The following is a 25,563-nucleotide window of genomic DNA, read 5'->3' on the forward strand; positions in this document are numbered from 1 at the left end:
GGGCACTTGGAGAGCACCTATGGGGGTGGGGCAAGGAGGAGAGAAATCCTTTGAGAAGTAGCATTTTAGGGGTGATCTGAAGGAAGAGGAGTTAGCAGACTTCTTGGAGGGAAGGGTTGCAGAATTTTGTTCTAAACATCTGGAGCGGCATGTGTGCCCACTGTGAAGCAGGAAGGGTCCCGGTAAACTTGAGGAGAGGAGGCCCCAGTGGCTGAACAGCCATGAGTTGAGTGAAGGGAAATGAGGGTGGAGAGGTGCTCACAGCTAAATCAGGGAATGTGTCAGGGGACATAGTAAGGATTTTGAACTTTATCCTTACTCTCTACTACACCCACACTAAGTATATTAACAGTCCCATCTTACAAAGATGACATAAAGCCTTTAAATGGTTTGTTTGATCAAAGACATATGGCTGGAGTTCCTGTCGTGGTGCAGTGGAAATGAATCTGACTAGGAACCATGAGGTTGTGGGTTTGATCCTGACCTTGCTCAGGTGTTAAGGATCTGGCCTTGCCGTGAGCTGTGGTGTAGGTCGCAGATGTAGCTCAGATCTGGCATTGCTGTGGCTCTCGTGTAGGCCGACAGCTGTAGCTCTGATTAGAACCCAGCCTAGGAACCTCCATATGCACAGGTGCAGGCCTAAAAGGACAAAAGACCGAAAAAAAAAAAAAAAAAAAAGAAAAAGAAAAAAAAGAGAAAAGACATAGCTATTAAATGGATGAACTGTAATTTGAACTCAGACAATGTTTTTTGGTAGCATGTGACCAAAAAAACAAACAAAAGCAAACCAAAAAATCCCCCTAATCATCACTCAGTACAAGCTAGTTAGAAATTTTTATGTAATGAGAGTTGATCGGTTGAGTCTATAAAGAATGTTTAAAGTTAGTAATATTTTATATTTGTAAGGACTGAGAATATGATCAATCTGTTTATTACTTTTAAATAACAAGTTGATCAATAATTTAAACTCCAGCATTGAATGAGGCCTCAAAAAATTATACAATAATACAGATGTTCTCTTTGTGCTTTTCAGTGCAAGTCCCCTGTACTGCATATCACTGAAGTAACTGTAACTTATTTCTGTGATTTAAGATTGTTGGTTGGACAAAAAACAAAAGGCAAACACAAAAAACCTTATATGTAACAAAGTATCAATATTAGTGATACAAATGATTCAGCAGTTTAGTACACATACCAAAAACAGTAACAGAAGCAGTAAGGACAAAACACACACAAAAGAGATACTGTTGCAAATTATAGATTTATTCAGTATGACTGCTACTCTGTGTAATCCCATTATTTGTGGGAGGTGAGCATTGGTATGGGATGGTAAACAATATTTAAAAAAAATTAAAAGTAGAAAAATATCAAGAGCGCATTGAATGTAAGGTAAGTTTTATGATACTTGATATATCTGACACATATAGACACATACACACAAATGCACACATCAATAGATTACATATATACTGGATTATGTTCTATATCTTATTTCCTACTCTGGGTGCCATTCTGAAAAGTTTGACAATCACTGGTCTAGAGACATTGACTCACTAATTGTGACTATTATGCACTATCTATGCACTTCTCTGAGTGAGAACAACTCATTAAGGTAAATTCCTGTCTGCTGTCATGGAGAACTACTTACTATTTCATGTGTTAAGGAAATCACGTGTGATAGACCAAACAGAAAAACAAAACAACAGCTGTCACTGTACCAAAGTACACATTGTATCTTGGTTCAGGTTCCTTGAATATATTCCTTTGAAATTCCTAATTCACTCCAGGAAGGGTTTAGTGCATTCCAACTGTTGTCACTTGCAGACCTTGAGAATAATTACAAATAAAAAGAAATTAGTGGAGAATTTCAATTCTCATTTTATTAAATCTTGACACATTTTAAGGATGTTTATGATTACAGTGATTATGGGGCCAGAAATGCTGGTTTTCTGTAAAGAATTAAGTAGAACCCAAGTCTCATTCTTTTAATCCTGGTGTTAAATTTAAGTCTAATTTCAGATATCAGATATCCAATATCATTTGCAATTGATATAATAATCCTGAATTCTAGAATGAAATAATTTGAGAACTAGAAGAGTATCACAAAAGATGGCTGGTATAATAAAATTCCTATTTTGGTGTGTTATTCTTGATTGAGGAAAGAAGTATTCTTACCTTTAATCTTTTTAATTAAAGTAAGGAAGCCTAGCTAATTACTCGGTGACTTTAGAATAGAAATTCAATGATAAGCCTACCACATACCTTTTTTTTTTTTTTTGTCTTTTTGCCTTTTCTAGGGCCGCTGCCCTGGAATATGGAGGTTCCCAGGCTAGGGGTCTAATCGGAGCTGTAGCCACCGGCCTTCGCCAGAGCCACGGCAACGCGGGATCCGAGCCGAGTCTTAGACCTACACCACAGCTCATGGCAAGGCGGATCCTTAACCCACTGAGCAAGGCCAGGGATCAAACCCACAACCTTATGGTTCCTAGTCGGATTCGTTAACCACTGCGCCGAGACAGGAACTCCCTATCATATACTTATTACACAGTTCATGCTGGAAAAGCACAACTTTTTTAGCATTTAATTTTTTTTTTTTAGATGGCCGAACCCATGGCATACAGAAGTTCCTAGGCCAGGGATTGAATCTGAGCTGCAGCTGCAACCCACACAACATCTGGGGCAGTGCCAGATCCATTAACCCACTGAGCCAGTCCTGGGATCAAACCTGTACCTCTGCAGCGGCAACCTGAGCCCCTGCAGTCCAGTTCTTAACCCACTGTGCCACAGCAGGAACTCCAGTATTTAATCTTTGAAGCACATAAAATATAAATATATTCTTTGACCAAGTAATTACTACTTTTGGAAATTTTTAATATAATTCAAGAAGAAGAAAACCAGCAATAAGTGCAATTTTTTGTTTTTTGTTTTTGTCTTTTGTCCTTTTAGGGCTGCACACATGGCACATGGAGGTTCCCAGGCCAGGGGCAGAGCTGTTGCTAATGGCCTAGAAGCCAGAGCCACAGCAATGCTAGATCTAAGCTGCATCTGCTACCTACACCACAGCTCATGGCAATGCTGGATCCGCAACCCACTGAGCGATGCCAGCAATAGAACCTGCAACCTCATGGTTCCTAGTTGGATTTGTTTCTGCTGTGCCACAACGGAACTCCAAGCACAGACATTTTTATAGCATGTTATTTGCCAATGTGAAAAACTTTCTAACAACACTATCCAGGGAGTTCTGTTGTGGCTCAGAGGTTGTGGGTTTGATCCATGGTCTCACTCAGTGGGTTAAGTATCTAACGTTGCCATGAGCTGTGATGTAGATGGCAGACATGGCTCAGATCCTGTGTAGCTGTGGCTGTGACATAGACCGGCAGCTGTAGCTCTGATTTGACCCCTAGCCTGGGAACCTCCATATGCCGCAGGTGAGGCCCTAAAAAAAGAAAAAAACAAAACAAAACCAAACCACTATCCAACAACTGGGAAATGGCTCAATAATTTTATGTAAATTTTATTATACTACATAATTCTACTACTATTACTTTATAATTGAAAACTATATTTTAAATTCAACATAGGAAAATATCCCCCCAAATTCATTTGATTATTAAATTTTTTTGCAATTTTTGTTCCTTTGATTTGACATTTTCTTCTGCAGTAAGATGTCAATGTCAAGTCTTTTAATTTACTTTTAATAAGAAAAACAGAACTCAGCTTTGAATTAACTGGGAGAGGTTTTTTTTTTTAAATTCAGTTTCATTATATAATGGGCACATAAAACTTATTAAATATTAAAAACAGAAATAAACATGGCAATTAACCATGTAAACCATGTAACCATATAAATGAGGGAATAGCAAAAACACTGGATATGTACTTATTAAAATGTTAACAGTGATGATTGGTGAGAACATAGGTGATTATTTTCTCCCTTTTGCTTTCATATTAAAATTTAAAAATAATTATCATGTTTTTATAATGAGATAAAAATAAACATTTTTTAAGGGAGTTCGAATGTTCCTGGTGGCCTGACTATCTTGTCATAGGGAGAATAGGTAATGGTAAAATTTTGCCTCAAAATCTGTATTTAAATAAAGATTAAGCATATAAGTTTATAAACTTACTCTCCTGGGTCATTTGTCTTATTAATACTTAAATTCAATCTTTGTTGTTTCCCTTTCATTATTAATACTTGGAAAATGATTATGAGTTTACATGCTTAGAATGGAAAATTATATAAGAGTTTATGAGATGCTATAAGAAACCTGAGGTGTAGTCAATTGAAATGTTTGACAGGCCTCACAGCTAACTCATTCCCATACTGAGGGTTAAAATCAGGCTATGCTGAGGATCCCTCCAGGCTGGCTTTGCTAGGGCACTGTGGCTGGACGAATTGGGAAAGGTGATGGGTTACTATAAATAATGCAGTAACTTATTTATACAACTGGGAAAAAATGAACATAGATCCTGGGGCAGGAAAAGCTGATCTTCTTTGGATTTTATGTCTCTTCAACCATTTCTGTTATGATTTTTTTCTTTTTTATCTTTATCCAATATCGAGATTACAAGTAAAATAGCCACACAAAGGAATATTTCCTCATAAATCTCTAGGATGTAGGCAAGGAAAGAGGAGGGTGTCACATACATGGAAATGTAATTTCCTGTGGGTTTTCAGCACCCGTCTAAACATGCCAGCTATTCTTGGGCCTTGGACCTGATGGCAAAAGCTGGCATTTGGTATGGAATTAGCTGCAGTTTGAACTGCATGATCAAGGCTCCTTCATTTTTATCAGCAGGTAGATCACGAGGCCAGACATTGGCATATGACTTCAGTCATTAAAGGAGCATTGGACTTCAGCAATAGCCATTATTGAGAGGATAGAAAAGTATAGGTGGCCAATTGCTGAAACACTGCTCTAAGTATCTTACCAGGGAAATCAAGGGAGCCAGTATAACTGAACAGGGCCCTGTGGGGCTCCTGGGCACAAAGGCCTTTCTGTGTCCCCCATTTCTTACTCTTAGAAAATGGGCCTTATTCAGCTTCCATAGCTTTCCCTGAGCTCCATGGGACAGGCTCAGACAGTTGTTGATCAGTGAAGGAAGGGGATGCAAAGACAAGGGAGGAACAGTCAAGAAACAATAATACAGGCATTCCTGTCATGGCTCAGTGGTTAGCGAAACTGACTAGGAACCATGAGGTTGCGGGTTCGACCCCTGGCCTTGCTCAGTGGGTTAAAAGATCCAGTGTTGCCATGAGCTGTGGTGTAGGTTGCAGACGCGGCTCGGATCCTGCGTTGCTGTGGCTCCGGTGTAGGCCAGTGGCTACGGCTCCAATTTGACCCCTAGCCTGGGAACCTCCATATGCCTTGGGAGCGGCCCAAGAAATGGCAAAAAGACAAAACAAAACAAAACAAAAGTAACAACAATACAGCCTTGGGGCAGGATCCTGGTTCTCTCTGACGGGATATACCAACTGATGTATGCAGCTTATACACTTAAGAGAAGAGTTATATTCCTTATGCTTCTTTTAGCATGAATACTTTAAAACTGAACAGATTTGAGTACTCCCTGGTCCTTTCTCTGGCTTAATTGCATCCTAAACACAATCACCCATAAGATAAAAGATTAGGCACCCTAAACACAAGTGCCTGTGGGTTAAAGATTATTAGCACACAATATTTTTTTCAGGAACTCTCCTAGTTTGTTCTAATCTCTGATCAATATGCCTTTTCCCAAGTACTATTATTCTAGGTAATAACCCAGAAGACCACCATCACGATCATGCTGAGAGTGACTTCTGAGATTGACATTTAGATGACTAAAATTCCCCCAAAGAAAGAAGATGCGTGTCTGCCCCAATCCTGATTCCTATCTGAAAACTTGTTTTTCTCCTTTTTACTATAAAACTCCCTGCAATTCCTCCCAATGGGCAGCACAACTTCAAGGCATTAGCCTGCTGTGGCCTCCTTTGCTTGGCAAAGCAATAAAAGTTTATCTATTTCTCCTTCACCCCAAACTCTGTCTCTGCATTTCTATTCAGCACTGGTAAACAAAGACCAAGTTTCAGCAACACCAAGAACTCTCAGAAAATCGGCTCTGGCTCAGATGCTATTATTTACAAAGGCTGAACCCCTCTCTTCACTGCACACCTCTGTATCCACTTATGCTGGTACCTGAGCTTCATGAGAGCTCTGCCTTTCATCAGAGTAACACATGGCAAGGGTGAGCAGGCATACCTAGCAAGGATTTTAAGTTCCACTTACAGGAAGAAATTTTAATATGGTGTTGAAATATCTTTAAATAGGTCCATGCCTACGTGAAGGGCTGATCCTGAAATTGGGAGCAGGATCAATGAGCTGCCTGGTGGGGCTCAGATCTCTAGAGCCCTCAGACAGGAATTTACTGAGGGCATAGGAAATTTAATTGTTATCGAGAGATGATGACATTTGGATGAGGGTAGCTGCTTCTCACCCAGAAAGCATATAATAGTCTTCACTGCCAAAGTGACACACAGTGTCTTCTTTTGAGCCAGCTGATGATTGCATTTTGCATGTTAGCCATGAAAATCCTTTTAGTTCACATAGTTCTAATGAAATAGCTGGATTGATAGTTTTGTTTTCCCAGAATGCATTGTTATCCTTTTTGTTTTTTTAACTGAGGCTAGCAGACCTAGGAGGATAGTACTCTCAAAAGACATCATGTAGAGTTCCTATCATGGCTCAGTGGTTAACAAATCCGACTAGGAACCATGAGGTTTTGGGTTCGATCCCTGGCCTCACTCAGTGGGTTAAGGATCCAGCGTTGCTGTGAGCTGTGGTGTAGGTCACAGACATGGCTTGGATCCCAAGTTGCTGTGGCTCTGGCGAAGGCCAGTGGCTACAGCTCTGATTAGACCCCTAGCCTGGGAACCTCCATATGCTGTGGATGTGGCCCTAGAAAAGACAAAGAAAGAAAGTGAGAGAGAGGGAGGGAGAGAGAGACAGACAGAGACAGACAGAGAGAGAGAGAGAGAGAGAGAGAGAGAGAGAGAGAGAAAGAAAGAAAGAAAGAAAGAAAGAAAGAAAGAAAGAAAGGAAGGAAGAAAGGAAGAAAGAAAAGACATCATGTCTGTCACTGGAGAGAGACTAACTTCAAAAAAACCCAAACAGAAAATAAAACTGAGGCAGAAACATGAGAACCCTATTTAACCTCCTTAATCCAGTTGAGCCTGAAGCCACTGCCACCCCTATACTTTCTTTCTGCTTAATCCAGACTTAGAAGGATTTCCGTCTCTTGTAAAATATATTATCTGATATGAAAACCTTAAACACTCAATAAGTAGTTTTTAAAATCTTGTACTTATTTTTGAGATATTTGGGAAATAGAAGTCAATTTAAAAAAATCTTTAAGAGGAATAAAGGAGAAAGGGAACTTTACACATACTGAAACAAGATCATTAGCATTTTACCTTCACTTGACTCAAAGGATAATTTCAGTCCCATTGAAAGCATAGCCATTTACTAAAAAATTTAAAGTAAATAACAAATATCATTAAGAGATGTAACAAAGGGTGAATGTTTTCAAATATTCAAGTAATCATGTCTCCAATAGTCAAGTCCCTAGACCCATTCAGTTTCTGATTCTGAACTATCTTCAAAGCAATGGATGAATGGATATAATCACTCCTACATTAGCATTCTGGTGTGCCATTCTAGAGTATGTAATGAACGATTCTTCTGACTGTTCCTTCACAGTCCACTTTGACCGGACAATACTTACACTTTTGCTTTGTTAGTTCTTGTACTAGATCTTCATACACTTGGGCAAAGAGGTCCTCTTCAGATTTTGTTCCATCTAGGTAAACTGGGAAGGGGAAAAGAGAGCAGTTCAAATGCTAACAGGCTTATTAAAATGGGATGATTATTCTGGCATGTGGCATCTCTTGAGAAAACCAATAGATTTAATAAAAGACTCAGGAATATACCTTAAAAAGAAATGAAGCACCATTAAAGAGAGAAGTATATCATAGCCAGGTATAATAGGTAAGAAATTTTTGGTTTATTACAGAGAAATTAAAACTAGTTGATAGGAATTTTTTTTTTAAAAAAATAAAGAAACAGAGTAAAGTGGCATTGTGTATATGGCACCTTGGGAGCAATGAAGAGATGTCTTCTCAAAATAATTATTTAAAATAGTTCTCAAACTAATTTATGCATCAGGATCACCTGTGAAGCTTCTTAAACCATGTTGGGGGTGGAGGGTGAGGGTATGTGAGTTCTGTCACATGCGTACTGAATCTGAACTCTCCAAGCCCAAGAGATAATATATTTCTAACAAAACTGGCATAGTCAGTCTGGGATAAAAAACAGAGATTATGTAGGTCAAGGGAAGGAGAGGGCCTTCTAGTCAAAAAACTGTACAAGTAAGAAGGTAGGAAAGAACTTTGCCTTTTAAGAAAAAGATGCTCAGGAGTTTCTGTTGTGGCTCAGGGGGTTAAGAACCTGACTAGTAGACATGAGGACATGGGTTTGATGCCTGGCCTTGCTCAGTGAGTAAGGATCCAGTGTTGCTGTGCGCTGTGGTACAGGTCACAGATGCAGCTTGGATCCTGAGTTGCTATGGCTATGGTGCAGCCTTAAAAAGACCAAAAAAAAAAAAAAAAAAAGGAACCATATAGAGATGGGATTTTAGAGCAAGGCTATGCCTTCGTCTTTAGAGGCCTTGAGGTCTGGCTGTTTGGATATCATCTGAAGGGCTGGAGACTCTGAAGGTGTTTAAGCAACCTAGGAGAATGTTAGACTTGCGTTTTATTTTATTTTATTTCTGTTTTGGGGGTGAGGTTATGGCTGTACCCACAGCATATGGAAGTTCCCAGGCTAGGTGTCGAATCAGAGCTGCAGCTGCCAGCCTGGCAGCTCAGTGTCACAGTATTCAGCACAGCTAGAAAGGACAAGCTTTTGCAGCTAGTGTGTTTAACATCTGCTTCTCTGACAGACTGTTGGTTCATAAGAGTAGAGACAGAGTCTGCCTTATTGTCTTGAGATCACCAGGGCAGTGCCTCTTACAAGGAAGGTGCTCAATCAATACCTATTGAATGAATGAATGACCATCTAAAAGTTGACAAACTTTGACAAAAGTCATGGAGAGAGAAATAGAAGCCAGGAGAACCAGTGTGGAAAAGAGGGAGCCATGAATGTTCTGGCTTAAAATGTCCCTTTATAGGAGTTCCTGTCATGGCTCAGTGGTTAACGAACCCAACTAGCATCCATGAGGATGAGGGTTCGATCCCTGGCCTCACTCAGTGTGTTAAGGATCTGGCATTGCCATGAGCTGTGGTGTAGGTCACAGACATGGCTCAGATCCTGCATTGCTGTGGCTGTAGCATAGGCTGGTGGCTACAGCTCCGATGAGACTCCTAGACTGGGGACCTCTATATGCTGCTGCTGTGGCCCTAAAAGACAAAAACAAAAAACAAAACTGTCCTTTTATAATATAATACATGAGAAAAATGCCTTGTAATGTCCTTTCTTTTGCGTACTTTGGGGCAATGACAAGTAAAAAGCCTTCCCTGGAGGGAAAAAGGGCACTTACCAATTTCCCATGAGATGTTCTCCATTTCTTGTCTGTGCTTTAGATACATGGGCCACACATGGCCATCAAAGTACCCAGGGGCGTCAGGAGGGTCATAGACCCTTGTACTATCAAAACACGTAGGAAACTTATGTTGACAGAAACACACAATCAATAAAATAAAATAATGGTCAGGATAATGGGGAAATCACTCAGAGATTAAGTCTCAACAGGATTAAGACTACATGCATTTTATTCATTTATTTATTTATTTATTTATTTATTTTTCTTCTTTTTGGCTGTGCCTGCAGCATATGGAGTTCCCGGGCTGGGAATCAGATTCAAGCCATAGTTTTGAACTATGCCGCAGCTGTAGCAACACTGGATCCTCAACCCACCACACAGGGCTGGTGATGGAACCTGGAACCTGGGTCTTGGCATTGCAATTCCCATTGTGCCACAGAGGGAACTCTTATTTATTTATTTATTTTTGTCTGTATACACAGCATGTGAAAGTTTCCAGGCCAGGATTAAACCTGCACAACAGCAGTGACCCAAGCTGCAGCAATGTTAGTGCCAGATCCTTAACCTGCTGAGCCACCAGGGAACTCCAAGACTACGTATTTTAGATTCGATGCCAGTTACAAAGATAACACAATGGACTTAGTCCTTTGAGCTAAAAATGAACTCTCGGGAGTTCCCGTCGTGGCGCAGTGGTTAATGAATCCAACAAGGAACCATGAGATTGCAGGTTCAATCCCTGGCCTTGCTCAGTGGGTTAAGGATCTGGTGTTGCCTGAGCTGTGGTGTACATCACAGATGCAGCTCGGATCCCGCATTGCTGTGGCTCTGGCATAGGCCAGTGGCTACAACTCCGATTCGACCCCTAGCCCGGGAACCTCCACATGCTGTGGGAAGCGGCCCTAGAAAAGGCAAAAAGACAAAAAAAAAAAAAAAAAAAAAAAAAGAACTCTGTAAGTCATTGACCACCATTCAGAATTATTGTTTTTCCTCTCTAGTGAGGAAAATTTAATACTTATAAAAGAATTGAAAGGAGTTCCCACTGTGGCTCAGCAGGTTAAAGACCAGATGTTATTTCTGTGAGGATGTGGGTTTGATCCCTAGCTTCACTCAGTTGGTTATGGATCTGGCATTGCTATAAGCTACAGTGTAGGTCACAGATGAGGCTCAGATTCAGTGCTGCCCTGGCTGGCTGTGGCGGAGGCTAGCAGCTGAAGCTCCGATATGATGCCTGGCCCAGGAACTTCCATATTCCAGAGGTGCAGCCATAGAAAGAAAATAATTGAGAGACAAATATGAATGTAGTGACAGAGATATTGATACACTGCATTAAGCTTTAAACTAATCGGTCTTCTCTGTGGCTAGAGCACAATACAGGCCCCCTAATTTAAAATCATAATCAACATGGTGTGCCTTCACATGAAGATTTAGGAGAGATGAGCCAAAGAGCCTGTACAAGGGCGTTTTCCTAGCAAGGAAATTTACATAACTCCATATGGATAACCATTTATGGAAAAAGGTCTTGCTCTTTGTGTAAAAGAGCTGAGGTTTCCCTTGCTTGAAAAATGACATATTCACATTGCTCAGTAATGTTTCCTTGTTTTTCCTGAAGTTTGTCTTTTGAATTACAATCCACAGAGGCAATTTCAAAACTCACCTCCTCCTCCTCTTACATTCTTCATACGGAATGGTCAAAAAATACATTCTATTCCATATATGGTCAAGGGGCCTAAAAGAACAGCATATTTAGTGCACAAAGTTTTTTCCCCATTCATTGAGTCAATATGAGCGTGAGGAATGCTTACTTATAATTAAAGAGAAGGAAACCTTCGATAATTAAAATGGGAATTTCCTCAATGCTTCTCCAGTCTGTTGATACCAGAGAGTGTGATGGGCTTTCCATCCAGCAGGAAATAGCAGACATCATTTCTTCCATGTTCAGCGCTTCAAGCACTTTAAACAAACATACAAAAATATGAATTCAATAGACGTTCGCATTGTGGCACAGCAGAAACGAATCTAAGTGGTAACCATGAGGTAGTGGGTTTGATCCCTAGCCTTGCTCAGTGGGTTAAGGATCTGGCATTGCTGTGAGCTGTGGTGTAGATGGCGGATGCGGCTCATCTGTGTTGCTGTAGCTGTGGTGTAGGCCAGCAGTTGTCGCTCCGATTCGACCCCTAGCCTGGGAACCTGCATATACCATGGGTGCGGCCCTAAAAAGCAACAAAATAAAACAAAACAAAAATATGAAATGGACAGAACAAAAGTTTTGTGCTGTGGCTTTTTACAATGAGTACATCCAATGGTACATAATACTTACCCTTCAAAACACCTAATTAATACATATTTTATTTTTTCTTTTTTAGCTGCTCCAAGGCATATGGAGTTCCTGGGTCAAGGATAAGACTGAGCCACAGTTGTGATCTACACCACAGCCGTGGCAACGCTGGATCCCTAACCCACTGTGCTGGGAAGGGATCAAATACACATCCTGGTGCTGCAGAGATGCTGCCGATCCCGTCATGCCACAGCAGGAACTCCAACAAATACTTTAGACAGCAAATATAAACTCTAATATTGATAAGTTGGTATGTTTGATATACTATGGAAAATTTTAAACATATACAAGAGTGGAGTGTAGAGGACAGTGAACTCCCAAATCCCCATAACCAGCTTTAGTTTTGACAATCATAAACTCCTTGCTTTATTTATAAGTTTTACTCCCCCTTGACTATATAAAAGTTTAACATTTTTGGATGACTATTATTATTATCTATAAATTAGTTTGAAAGATAATGACACATTGGGGAAAATACCTACAATGTATTTGGCAAAGAACAGATATGTTTAATATTTAAAGATTAAACAGGTATGTTTAATATATAAAGAGCTCTTACAGACAAATAAGAGGAGGAAAATCACTAAAAGAATTTACAAAGGATACAAACATGCAATTTTCAAACTCAAAAATGTGCAAACTTTTAGATCCTACTTGTTAATTCTAGAAAAGTACCTTATGACAGGGATTCCTAAAGTGTGGTACCTAGACCAGCAGCCACAGCATCACCTGAGAACTTATTCTCTGCTCCACTCCAGAACTAGTGAATTGAGTCATCTGGGCTTAGAGGGTTTTATGGAAGGTTTTAAAATTATGAATTAACTCATTTAATAGATATAGTGCTATGTAAGATTTTATTCTTGTGTTTGTTTTGGTAAGTTGCATTTTTCTAGGAGATTGTCAATTTTGTTTTCAAATTTATTTGCATGAAATTGTTCACAATATCATCATCTTTTAAATATTTGTAGGATTTGTAGTTATATTAATTCTTGTTTTTGATATTTATAATTCATGCCTTCCGTATTTTTTTTTTTTTTCCTTTTTAGGGCCGCACCTGTGGCATATGAAGGTTCCCAGGCTAGGGGTCGAATTGGAGCAACACCTACCAGCCTACACTATAGCCACAGCAATGCCAGATTGGAGCTGCATCGGCGACCTACACCACAGCTCATGGCAACACTGGATCCTTAACCCATTGAGTGAGGCCAGATATCAAACGCACAACCTCATGGTTCCTAGTCTGCTGTGCCATGATGGGAACTCCCGCCCTCTCTATTTTTCTTTTTTCTTTTTTTTGCCATTTCTTGGGCCGCTCCCACGGCATATGGAGGTTCCCAGGCTAGGGGTCAAATCGGAGCTGCAGCCGCTGGCCTACACCACAGACACAGCAACACAGGATCCGAGCCATGTCTGCGACCTATACCACAACTCACAGCAACACCGGATCCTTAACCCACTGAGCAAGGGCAGGGATCGAACCCACAACCTCATGGTTCCTAGTCGGATTTGTTAACTACTGAGCCATGATGGGAACTTCTCTATTTTTCTTGATCAGTCTTACTAAACCTGTTTGAGGAACACTCAGATTCTTCAATGTAGGTTTAGGTCTTATGCCAAATTTGAAGTATTTTTTTTTTTTTTTAAAGAGAGAAAATGTCAATCCACATTTATTGGAGGAAACTCTGCACTGCAACTGCTTTAAATAACGTGAGCCCTGCCCCACCCCAGACAATCATCTCCAGCTGCCAGGCGTACTTGATGACCTGTTTGGCCAGCTCTGAAGAGGAGATGGTGGTATCTTCTGGGTTCTCCTGCTGGCTGACAAAGCTGTAGTAGTTGTTGAGGCCCAGGATCCACCCTCGCTTCCTGGCATAGTCCGTCATCTTTTTGGGTGTGTTGAAGAAGAGGGTCTGAGTGGCCTCAGTGAGGAGGATTTTTTCATAGGCCTTCTCGATGCAGCCAGCAATCTCGTCCCTGATAGTGTCAAACAGGATGTCAATGAAGAATGTACAGCTCTCTACAGGGATGTTTCCTTTGGCCAGGAACACCTTATTGTAGCTGCCCTCCATCAGGTATTGCTCCAGGGACACCGGCTGCTTGATGTTATACATTGGTCTGGATGTCCTTGGCAGGTGGCCACTCCAGCTCTGTGTGGAACTCAGCTACCTGGTGCTGAGACAGCAGGAAGACGAGGTTGAGCCCCAAGAGCTGGTGCATATAGGCTGACTCTGGGAGCTATTCGTAATCAAAGTAGCAACACTTGAGCTGGACCATGTACCGCTAAAAGGAGGGGATGTCCTTGTGTAAGCTACTCCACTGGGCCCCAATCTCTAGTATGTCATGGGGCAGAATGAGCTGCTGTTTGGTCAGTTTGGTCCCTGTGGTTGGCAGGAAGTTGAGCTCCAACAGAACCAGCTTGAGACGGCCCAGTTCTTCACTGCATTTGCTAAGATTGGGGCTTTCATGGTTCCACTTGCCCTTGAGTTGTTCGTACATGCTGGCTGCGGCCTGCAGGACTGGGCCCAAGGCCACTGCAGGCCCCCAGCTCGAGCCACCCGCCACCTCGTTCACTGTTGTGACTGCCATCTTCCGTGATGTGGCAAACGGCCCCCAAATTTGAAATATTTTAAACCATTAGTTATTTGAATAGTTTTCAGCACCACGCTCTTTCTCCTCTCCTTCTAAGCCTCCAATTATATGAATGTCAGACATTTTGTTGTTATGGCACATTTCTATTCATATCTTTTCAGTCTATTTTCTCTCTTTTGTTCAGATTAATTTCTCTTGTTTTCAAGTTCTGTCATATTTGTACTGCTGTTAAGTCCATCCAGTGAGATTTAAAATTTCAGTTATTGTATCAGTTTTCAGTTCTAAAATTTCTAGTAGGTTCTTTTTCACATCTTCTCTTTCTTTATTGAGGCTTACTAACTTTTCACTGATTCAGGAATGGTCATGGGAGTTCTCACTGTGGCACTATGGGTTAAGAATTTGACTGCACTGACTTGGGTTGCTGCTGAGGCAAGGGCTTGATCCCTGGCACAGTGAGTTAAAGGGTCTGGTGTTGCTGCAGGTGCTGTGTAGGTCATAGCTGTGACTTAAATTCAGTCCCTGGCCTGGTAGCTTCCATAAGCCACAGGTACAGCCATAAAAAAAGTCAAAATTGCTCACTGAAGCTTTTTAATGGATGCTGCTTTAAAATTTTTGTCAGAATTCCAATATCTGTGTCATCTTGGTGTTGGTATCTAATTATCTTTTCTCATCTAAATTGAAAATTGCTTGGTTCTTAATATGACAGGTGATTTTCAGTCTTATCCTGGAAATTTTGAGTATTGTGCTATGAGGCTCTGGATCCTATTTAATCTTTTTTTTTTTTTTTTTTTTTTTTTTTCAGGCAGTCACCTTGCTTAGATGTAGTATGAAGGCCTGGGTGGTGTGGATATTAAGCTGTCTGCCAGCCCTCACCTATACTGAGATAGAGTGGCTGTTGGAGGAGAAAAAGGAAACCAGGGTGCAAGTATGGTCTCATTGCAGCTCAGTGAGGACAGAAGTTCAGCTCTCCACTGGGTCCTGCTGACAGTAGTTGACACTACCTGGTTAAAGAAAGGGGAGTGCCAACTAGCACCACCTCACACTGCCTTATTCTGTCTCTTTGCTGCCAAGTAAGTGTGGAAGTTCACTTGCCTGTTTGGCACCACTGATATGATCCTTACAATAATGTACAAAGCCAACCCACTGTGCCTTGGTGGTGCTGATGGGTCCACAAGTCTAGCCCTCCACTTGTCCCTGCTAACACCATGAGGGGAAGTTCATTTTTTCTTATGTTTGGCTAGAGTAAAGTAGATATTATCAAAATAACTTTCTGTTCTGCAGGGCACCCTTTTTCTAGTCCTATGACTTTAGGGAACAGGTTTCTTGGGGGTTTTGTGTATAGCTAATGATGATTCTATGTTTTATACTTCTCTATCTCACCTTTCCAGGTATGTCAGTGATTAAAAAAAAAAAATGGAAAAAAAGGTCCAGGTAATTCACAGCTCTGTCATTCCTCAAGTTCCAAAGTCCCTAGTCAGTCTGCTCTCCTCATCTTTCAGAGCCTTTCCTTATTTGTTGTATCCCATCCAGGGTTTTCAGTTATAAGAGGCAGGAATAGCAAGGAATGGGGCCAAGCCATCTTGGCTGACACCAGAAGTACGACTAGTTTTAGTATATTTTCATTATCATTCAAGTACAAATATTTTCTGATTTTCATTGTGATTTATTCTTTCACCCATGGGATATACAGAAGTGTTTTGCTTCAGATAAAATGTGACAATGTCTGGGGTTTGCCTCAAAATTACATAGAAGGATAAGGTGGGTGAGAGTATAGAAAAAATATAGTTGGCCAAGAGTTCATCAATTTTAAAGCATGGATGGTGAATTCATAAGAGTTCACTATACTTTCTTGCCTCCTTTTGTATATGTTTAAATTTTTCCATAAGAAAAAGTTTATAAAAATTATAAGAAAGATACTGATTAATTTTCAAACACTTGGGAATTTTCTACTTACTCTTTTGCTATTGACTTCTAATTCAGTTCTCTGTGATTTGAAGATATTTATTACTTCAGTCAAATTAAATGTATTAAGACTTGCTCCGTGTCCTTGTGTATGTCTTCCATTTTGGTTGATGTTCCATGTGTTCTTTTTCTTTTTCTTTCTTTTTTTGTTTTTTAAGGGCTGCACCTGAGGCATGTGGAAATTCCCAGGCTAGGGGTCGAATTGGAGCTACAGCTGCCAGCCTACACTACAGCCACAGCAATGCCAGATCCAAGCCGCATCTGTGACCTACAACACAGCTCATGGCAATACCAGATCCTTAACCCACTGAGCAAGGACAGGGATAGACCCATGTCCTCATGGTTCCTAGTTGGATTTGTTACCTCTGAGCCACAACAGGAACTCCTCTTTTTCCTTTTTTTTGAAATTTTTATTGAAGTACAGTTGATTTACAATGGTTATATTAGTTTCAGACTACAGCAGAGTGATTCATACATATATATTCTTTTTCAGATTCTTTTCCATTGTAGGTTATTACAAGATATTGAATATAGTTCCCTGTCCTTGTTGATTATTTTATATATAGTAGTGTGTGTATTTTAATCCCAAACTCCTAATTTATCCCTCTCCCTCACGTTTCCCCTTTGATAACCCTAAGTTTGTTTTCCATGCCTGTGAGCCTATTTCTGTTTTATAAATATGTTCATTTGTATCATTTTCTTAAATTCTGCATATAAAAGATATATGATATTTGTCTTTCTTTGACTTACTTCACTTAGTATGATAATCTCTAGGTCCATCCATGTTGCTGCAAATGGCATTATTTCATTCTTTTTCATAGCCAAGTAGTATTCCATTGTATACACACACATATACGTACACACATGCACATACACATACATTATATCTTCTTTTTTTTTCTTTTTTGGCTGCACCCACAGCATGCCAAAGTTCCCAGGCTGGGGACTGAACCTGTGCCACAGCAGTGACCCAAGCCACAGCAGTCACAAGGTAGGAACTTTAACCCACTGAACTACCAGGGAACTCTTCTTTGACCACTTTTGAGGTTGACTTTTTATTGTACATTAATCAAATAACATTTTTTTTTTCCTTTTCTAGGGCCGCTCCCATGGCATATGGAGGTTTCCAGGCTAGGGGTCTCATCGGAGCTATAGCCACCAGCCTATGCCAGAGTCACAGCAACACAGGATCCAAGCCGCATCTGCAACCTACACCACAGCTCACAGCAACGCTGGATCCTTAACCCACTGAGCAGGGCCAGGGATTGAACCTGCAACCTCATGGTTCCTAGTCAGATTCGCCAACCACTGTACCATGACGGGAACTCCTCAAATAACCTTTTGCTTTTGTGAATAACTTAATTCACATCATTGAACATTTTGCAATTGGGATATTAGTGTTTTATCAGTATGTAAAAACTCATTTAAATTAGGAATAGTTCTTAGTCAATTGTTGAAAACAGTTTCTCCTTGTTTAACTCTTACTAACATTTAGAAGAGGGGAAGAGAAGAAAAAAATATCCTGGTTGCAGCTCAAGACACAAGAATAGACAGCCAGTTAAGGATTTTGCCTCTCTTAAAACTGTGTGTCTGTAAGAACTGATTAACAACATTTTTCCTCCACGGTTATCAAAGTTAAAAATAAAGAACATATTTTATGGCCCTTTGAGAGCTCTTTCTATTGCTATATTGCATAAGCACTCAGTGATGATCTTGTTAATTATAAAAGTTGATAAGACCATTACATAGTTTACTGGTATGATATTCTTTTACAGGTATAAATAAAAGTTTTTCTGATGGACTTTACTCCTTTGGCTTCAAAGTGGTGTTTGATTGGGTAAAGGAGTGAAGTGAATCCATCTAAATAATATTCACTAATCTTTCTGAGTAGCAAAAAGAAAAAGCAGCTGCCCGGTATCTTGATTAGCTCCGAGGACAGATAGGCTTAGAGTTTGTTCCTAGCAAGATGGGAAGGGGGAGGAATGTGTAATTACTTATGTATGCCCCAGGCAAGGATGAGTAAAATAACAGAGACCCACCTTGCTCTACCTTCAAAAGAAAAATCTAGTGTTCCAATATTTTCAGTTTTAACTATAAAACCAGAGAAAAGCTTTCATTTATTTAAATAGCTGAATATAAATTAGAAACCCTTACAAAAGAAGGTTTAAAGTATAGGAATGTACTTAAACATGTTTTGAAACTGCCTTCATAGATAGCAAAGTTATTTAGCTTTGAAACAGGAAATGAACATTAGTGTATAATATTTTGTAAGTTCATCTACTTACCATCATACTGAAGAAATCCATTTTCACCCGTCTCTATCTCAGACTCTGGCTGGAAATATAATAAAGTACCCATCAAAATATGCAGTGAAGAAATAATACAATTATAAAATAAAGACATGATAAATCTTTATTTTAACAAATGCTTTGGATGAGGCTAAATAAAATCTGACTAGCTCCTGTAAGTCTGCCATCTAGTGGATAAGTACCATTACTGCATTGAGACTACTTTCACAACCATAGCTCAATCACATAGCAAAGGCTTTTGGATATGATTGAATTAATTTTGATAGTATAACTTTTTTGTGTTAAATAAATTATCTGAGAAGTTTCATAAATACCTTAAAGAAATCATCCTGAGATATGACACTGCAATTTGGGAGGCGTTTCTGCAAATTCCTAGCCAGTGTTGTCTTCCCACCATTTGTCACACTAAACCAAAAGAATAAAGAAAAAAAAAAAAAGAAATACCAAGAAAGTACATACATTAAAAGAACATAAAACATTTTTAGCTGATCTTAGAAAAATGGATATTTAAAACAATATATAATATCTAAGAAAAAGTTATTTCTTTATAGGTATACTTTTTCTGTTGGCAAAACCACAGGCCCACCTAGAGCTGATGCAACAAATGATAAGAAATAAGCTGGAAAGGATGGAGCAGAAAGGTAACTAACTACTGGGCAAGTGAACTGGGTAATGCTAAGATTTAAATTACAGCTACTGTGTTGGAAACAAAAGAATTTTCTGTCTGTGCTGAAACATTCACAGGCTTCACACACATTCACAGGCTTCACACACATTCGCAGGCTTCACACACCACACAGAACATGAATAGCACATTTTAGTGCAAGCGTATAAAACTGCACATGGTCATTGTAATTTTGTTTCAATGCACAGTGAGGAAAAATGGAGGAGTGGCTTATTATAACCTTATCACAATGGTCAGTCAGTTACTTGTGCCTTCTGGCTGGACTGTGACATTTTGGAGAATGGGGACCCTGAGCAACTATTCCATGAACATATTTAGTTTCCCAGCACCCAGCACTGTGCATACTGTGTGGGAAGCACTTCTCCACTCAAGTCACCCAGAGAGTTTTTGTTTTTGTTTTAACATCGGACTGGCATACTTCCAAAGAATCTATGGACAGATTCAGGGTCTTATTTTGTGTGTGTCTTTTTAGGGCTGAACCCGTGGCATATGTAAGTTCCCAGGCCAGGGGGTGAATTGGAGCTACAGCTGCTGGCCTACATCACAGCTACAGCAACAGGAGGTCCAAGCCTTGTCTGTGACCTACACCAGAGTTCATGACTGCTACACCAGATCATTTAACTCATTGAGCAAGGGTGGGGATCAAACCCACATCCTCATGGATACTACACAAGTTTGTTACCACTGAGCCACAACAGGAACTCCCAGCTTCAGGGTCTTTGTGAATTTGAAAGAAATTACATCTTTATTTTCATTAAATTCTACCAGAATTTTGGCACTTCCTTTAACTGGAAATTCAAGTCATCAACAACAGTATTATTAACAGTACCTGTGACTTTGTCACCATAGATATCACAGATATTTTCATATCATGTTGCATTTGAGGCAGCCATCTTGAAGCATCATTGACACTATTACTCAAATTTATAGCAGTATTTATTTATTTATTTATTTATTTATTTCTTTTAAGGCTACACCTGCAGCACATGGAAGTTCCCAGGCTAGGGGTCAAATTGGAGCTGCAGCTGCCACCCTATGCCACAGCCATAGCACCACCAGAACTGAGTGGTAACTGAGACCTACACCACAGCTCACAGCAATACCAAATCCTTAACCCACTGAGCAAGGCCAGGGGTCAAATATGCATCCTCATGAATACTAGTTGGGTTTGATACCACTGAGACACAATAGCAACTCCTACAGCAGTTTTTAGAGTCACTACTGGACACTGATATTTAGTGACTTAAAAAGAAGCACGTATTTCACAATACTAAAATTTTTCTTTACAAATTTCTTTGTATTCTGTATTTTATTTTGTGCATTTTAGACTACTACTCTGAGAAATCAAGACTTCACTATATCACCAAATGGCTACAGCACAAAAAACTCCTGACTACACACGTACTTACAAGAACCTGTGCTTATTCCTAGGTAAGATGAACTGCAATATGTTTATAATCTAGAAAGGGGAAAGGAACTAATATTTATTTATTACAATTGTTCATTGAATATAACTCAATTATTAATCACATAAAAGCTACAAAGTAGAAGGAATTTGATTCATGAGCTTTTTTTTTAAACTTAGATTTAAAAATTGGGTAGGATATAGATGATCTCCTTGAAAATATAAAAGTGGGTGAACGTTACCCTATGTTGTATTAAGAAAATACCATTATGAGAATTTTTTCCTCTTTAACAAAAATGTCTGTAATCCACACTGAATGCTCATAGTTCAGAATTTTGGTTTAAAATACATAGTAAAGGGAGTCCCCTTTGTGGCTCAGCAGTTAACAAACCTGACTAGGATCCATGAGGATGTGGGTTCAATCCCTGGCCTTGCTCAGTGGGTTAAGGATCCGGCATTGCTGTGGCTGTGGTGTAGGCCGGTAACTGTAGCTCCGATTCGGCCCCTAGCCGGGGAACTTCCATACGCTGAGGGTGTGGCCCTAATGGGTACCTTTATTACAGTGAGCCATCTGGCTAGAAAATGTGTAATTTTCTAGACTTACCTCTTGAGTTAAGATCATTCCTTTGAATCAATAGACTCTGATCCCTTCTTACTTACTTAGCTGGGGCCAATGAGAAATAAGCAACCCATTTTTGTAGACTTGGAGAAGATGGACCAGTTAGAAGACAGTCTAGGTTACAGAGATGAGGGAGGGGAAAATATTTAAAAAGACTGAGCCAAAGACCTATAATTAGACTGCAACCATCCCAAGTCATGTGACACCTTTTAAGACTCAACTCTTCTCCTTCAGCACACTCATAATCTCCATGCACCAGCAGGCTCACTGCCTCCTCTGTGTGCTCTCCAACCCCAGGGCCAGAGTATCTAGAGAGGAACATGTTCCATCCCGGGTTCTGGGGAAGGAAACGGATGCCTATCTGGGCCCACCTCCTCCTTGGTTCACAACACCCAAATAAATGCACAACCTATAGCCCATTTGTTTTTTATGCGATGGGTGACAAGAGAAGTCACTGTATTTGGAACATGATATTTGGCAAGGGAAAAGTTATAAAGGCTGTCTGTAACTCCTCCAACAAGTGGAGAATCCATGCTGCAACAGGTAGTTAATATTCCCATTGTCCAGTTAAGGAAACAAAGAGTTAAAAGCTGTATGCACAAAAAACTTGTGCAAGTTAACAATCAGCAAGTACCAGAGATGAGATACAAAGTCTAACTCTAACTCCCTTGGAGTTTATGTTTTTTAACATCATGGAACGTTGCGAGAATCTCATGAACGTTATAAACCCTTTCCTCAGAAAAATGAGCATCTTCACACATGCATTAAGTTTTCAGGAGGTTCATGGATGTCCCTTGAATCCTTGAGAACCTCTGCTATTCTCTGCAGTCCCAAGTGCTAGTTAGTTCACCTGGCAGCCAGTGCTAAGTACGCAAGAGCTACAACACAGTGAATTTGGAGGAAGGAGAGCAGGAACTGCAGCTGAGTCTGGCAGGGGCTTCACAGAAGCAGCAGCAGCACTAAATTGAAATTGTGGCACTTGCTGAGGAAGTCGCAGTGAAGAGGAGGCTTTCTTAGGGAGTGATGGATAGAACCAAAGGCACATGGCAAGAAAGCATAATGCAGGTTTCTAGAAAGAGGGCATTTTACTGGAATATTGAGATGAGGGGAATTTGTTCAAACATAGTCAAAGTGTGACTGGTTCCTGTAGTGGACGTGGTAATGGTCTCCCCAGGTTCCACCCATTTTCAAGATCTGGTTGGGACTGACCTCACTCTCAACTCCTCAACCAATCAAGGCAATCCCTTTGCTTGTGCCACAGTGACTGTGGGCATGTCACACAGTGGGTCCAGCCAAAGAGACTCACAACCAAGGGGAAGCAAAGTATGTTTCCCCTAGTGGCAGGCTAAGAAGAAGCATGAGGTTCCAGGAGCTGCTGGTAGTTCCTTGTGATGGAAAAATGGAGCCAACTTTAGGATGAATCCAAATGGAGAAAGACACAGAGAAGAAGCAGAGAGAAATGGAGCCTTTGGTGACACCACTAAGCTCCTGTAGAAAATCCTTCCTGTATCCTACCTGCCTTCCCGCCCTGAAGCTATTACATTTCTTTTGTGATTTTTAGGTGGTCCTCACACATCAGGAAATTCAGATTTCATTTCTAATAACTGGGAACCACTGAATACTGTTCATCAGGTGAAAGAAAAATGAACATTTTGTATGAAAATTAAACTGGTAAAGGTAAGTAGGAAAGATTAAGGGGGGGGAGGCTGGAATTAGAGACTGATGGCTTGACTAGGATGGTGACAGTGAGAATGGAAAGGAAGGGATGGACAAGAGAAGCAATATAGAGAAAAACTGACCTTTGTTATGGTTAGATAGGAGCAAGTCAAGGCAGAAGTCTGACATTTAATTTATCCAATTCTTTTTTTTTTTTTTTTTTTTTTGCTTTTTAGGGCCACACTGTAGCCTATGGAAATTCCTAGGCTAGGAGTCAAATCAGAGCTGCAGCTGCTGGCCTATACCACAGCCATGCCAGATCTGAGCCGCATCTGCTACCTACACCACAGCTTGTGGCAACACGGGATCCTTCACCCACTGAGCAAGGCCAGGGATCGAACCCAAAATCTCACGGTTCCTAGTCGGATTTGTTTCCACTGCACCATGATGGGAACTCCGAGTTGTCTTATTTGAATGCCCACTTCTGGCACCACAGGTAGGGCGACCATATCATTTAGGACACTCTTGAGAGGGAGAAGGGCAAATGATTAATAATTATGCCAGGGAAATAAGGACCACCTTAAGATAAAAAGTTGGGAGAGAAAAGAATAGAGGCCAGGTGGTTCCTTATTCCCCATGCCCAAAGTTGGGCGTAACAGCAAAGAAAGGAGATTTTCTCTTATGTCACACTGGAGAAGCAACCATATGGAGAAGGATAAACTGCCCCGAACCAAAGGAGCATCTGATCAGGCCTTGCCTCTGGTGTCAGCTTCAGAAAACAAATGGTAAAGCTGGTAAACTCTCTTTACTGACTCTCCTGTTTTGGTTTACAGGAAACTCTCCTATCTTCTGCTCACATGTAGCCGAGGCTCCAGGTTTTAAATTCAACAGTGGCCTCCTCTCTTTTCTGGGACTCAGGAATCCTTCTCACCACTTCTCCTTCCCCCACCACATCCACATGGAAACACCCTTTGGACAGCCCGAGCATCTCAACCAGCTGCTTGTAGCAAAATTACTCACCCACCGATTCCAATGACAAATGTTTTCATAATTAGTTTTGAAAATCACGTCTTCCTAAAATTAAAACAAAATCAAATGTGTATCATTAATACATCTAAAGAGATAAAAGAGAGTCCTAAATGAGGAGGGATGGTCAGATGAGGGGGAACGATGCCAGTGATCTCTGGGTTTATCCCTCCCCCACCCCAGATTATCTACTTCTAGGAGAGCTTCACCCTGTACTGGCTTCTCTCTGCTACACTCTCTGGTTTAGTGCAAACAGGTGGCTGTGCTCAGGGCCTGCAGCCCAAGTCAAGTGAACTGAAAGCCCATGGCCAAGCAACCACTCTTTGAGGGTTCATTTTCAAGGGCATGGAAGAGCTTCTGAATCACAGGGCACATGACAGAGTTTTGTGCTCCCCTCCGCCAGGTGGCTTGTTACCTGCATGATTCAGTCAGCCAGAAATGACTGATTACCTCCAAGGCAGGGAACCAGGAGAGCTGGCCTCTCCTGAAATGGGGAGAAAGTCACTGCTGGCCAGAGGCAAGAGGAAGTTATTTCCCTGCAAGGGCCCTATTTCATCACCCCAGGGCCAGGGTAGACCAACTTTCAGAAATGGGCCAGCTAATTTGAGGCTTTGTGGGCCAAGAGGCAAAATCAAGGTTATTATGCAGGTATTTCTATAACAAGAGAGAAAACATTTCCACAGACTTTTTGATGAAAGTCAAAATACAGTTTTGAGTATAACTATAAAAGTTATAAGTATAAAATCGAGTATAACTTTCCCCCTGTTGTGTATGCATGTCTACGAATGAGAAGAAATGCCTTTGAACTAGATTTCAGAGTGAGTGTTTCCTGTTACAAAATGGACTGCAAGTGTTCAGGCAGAGGGCCACGTTTTAGCTGCAGGCCTTGCTTGTTGACCCCTATCTCGGGGGTGGAGGGAGTTTCACATCTGGCCTCCTAAGGTTCACAGAAGCAGTCTTGTGGATATTCCAAGGACCACTGTCATCTCTCTAATTGAAAAGGTGAAGCTCAGCTGCAGAGAACTTGAGTATTGGTGCTAGAAGATTGCCTCTGGCTGACACTGCTCTTTATTCCTAACAGCTCTGGTGGGGTGACCAGGGGCCTCAGCTGTGCCACCTGGGATAAGTGTGGCTGAGCTAGAGACTCTCAGCCTCCCTTCCCAATTCCTAAACCTGACCTGACCTGTGTTCAGGCTCCCCCTGTGGGGAGGTAGTAGGGAGAAGAGCCTGGGTCGCTCCTTGGCTTCTTTTCAGTTTTTCCAGAACACGGTTGGCCTTTCATGTCTGAGGGTTCCACATCTGTGGATTTGGCCAACAGTGGTTTGAAAATATGTGGGGAAAAAAGTTCCAGAAAGTTGCAAAAAGCAAAGCTTGAATTTGCTGCACTGGCAACCATTTCCA

At 40.8% G+C, this 25,563-nt stretch overlaps 1 protein-coding gene, 1 long non-coding RNA gene and 1 pseudogene across 4 annotated transcripts in view; 1 reads left to right on the forward strand and 2 right to left on the reverse strand.

Moving 5' to 3' along the window:
- LOC106507622 overlaps positions 1 to 23,394 on the forward strand; it is a 43,219-nt gene extending 19,825 nt beyond the window's left edge. The window contains exons 2-4 of one of the 2 annotated variants that reach the window (XR_002336413.1): positions 19,323 to 19,412; positions 20,784 to 20,887; positions 23,042 to 23,394. This is a non-coding gene — a long non-coding RNA (uncharacterized LOC106507622). Of the gene's footprint in view, positions 1 to 19,141; positions 19,413 to 20,783; positions 20,888 to 23,041 lie in introns of those variants that run through there. The other variant, XR_001303726.2, reaches the window with a different exon arrangement.
- NMRK1 (nicotinamide riboside kinase 1) overlaps positions 1,243 to 25,563 on the reverse strand; it is a 28,568-nt gene continuing 4,247 nt past the window's right edge. Inside the window, exons 2-9 of one of the 2 annotated variants that reach the window (XM_003121961.4) lie at positions 24,157 to 24,210; positions 19,086 to 19,176; positions 18,748 to 18,796; positions 11,379 to 11,526; positions 11,231 to 11,302; positions 9,574 to 9,680; positions 7,762 to 7,845; positions 1,243 to 1,826 (exon numbers count right to left, since the gene is read on the reverse strand). In XM_003121961.4, the coding sequence (XP_003122009.2) occupies positions 1,795 to 1,826; positions 7,762 to 7,845; positions 9,574 to 9,680; positions 11,231 to 11,302; positions 11,379 to 11,526; positions 18,748 to 18,796; positions 19,086 to 19,176; positions 24,157 to 24,185 (612 nt within the window). In that variant the 5' untranslated portion in view covers positions 24,186 to 24,210 and the 3' untranslated portion in view covers positions 1,243 to 1,794. The remainder of the gene's footprint in view (positions 1,827 to 7,761; positions 7,846 to 9,573; positions 9,681 to 11,230; positions 11,303 to 11,378; positions 11,527 to 18,747; positions 18,797 to 19,085; positions 19,177 to 24,156; positions 24,211 to 25,563) is intronic. The other variant, XM_005652700.3, reaches the window with a different exon arrangement.
- On the reverse strand, positions 13,397 to 16,784 carry LOC110255707 (annotated as a pseudogene).

This window comes from Sus scrofa, chromosome 1, assembly GCF_000003025.6.
Source record: "Sus scrofa isolate TJ Tabasco breed Duroc chromosome 1, Sscrofa11.1, whole genome shotgun sequence".
NCBI classification, from domain to species: domain Eukaryota; kingdom Metazoa; phylum Chordata; class Mammalia; order Artiodactyla; family Suidae; genus Sus; species Sus scrofa.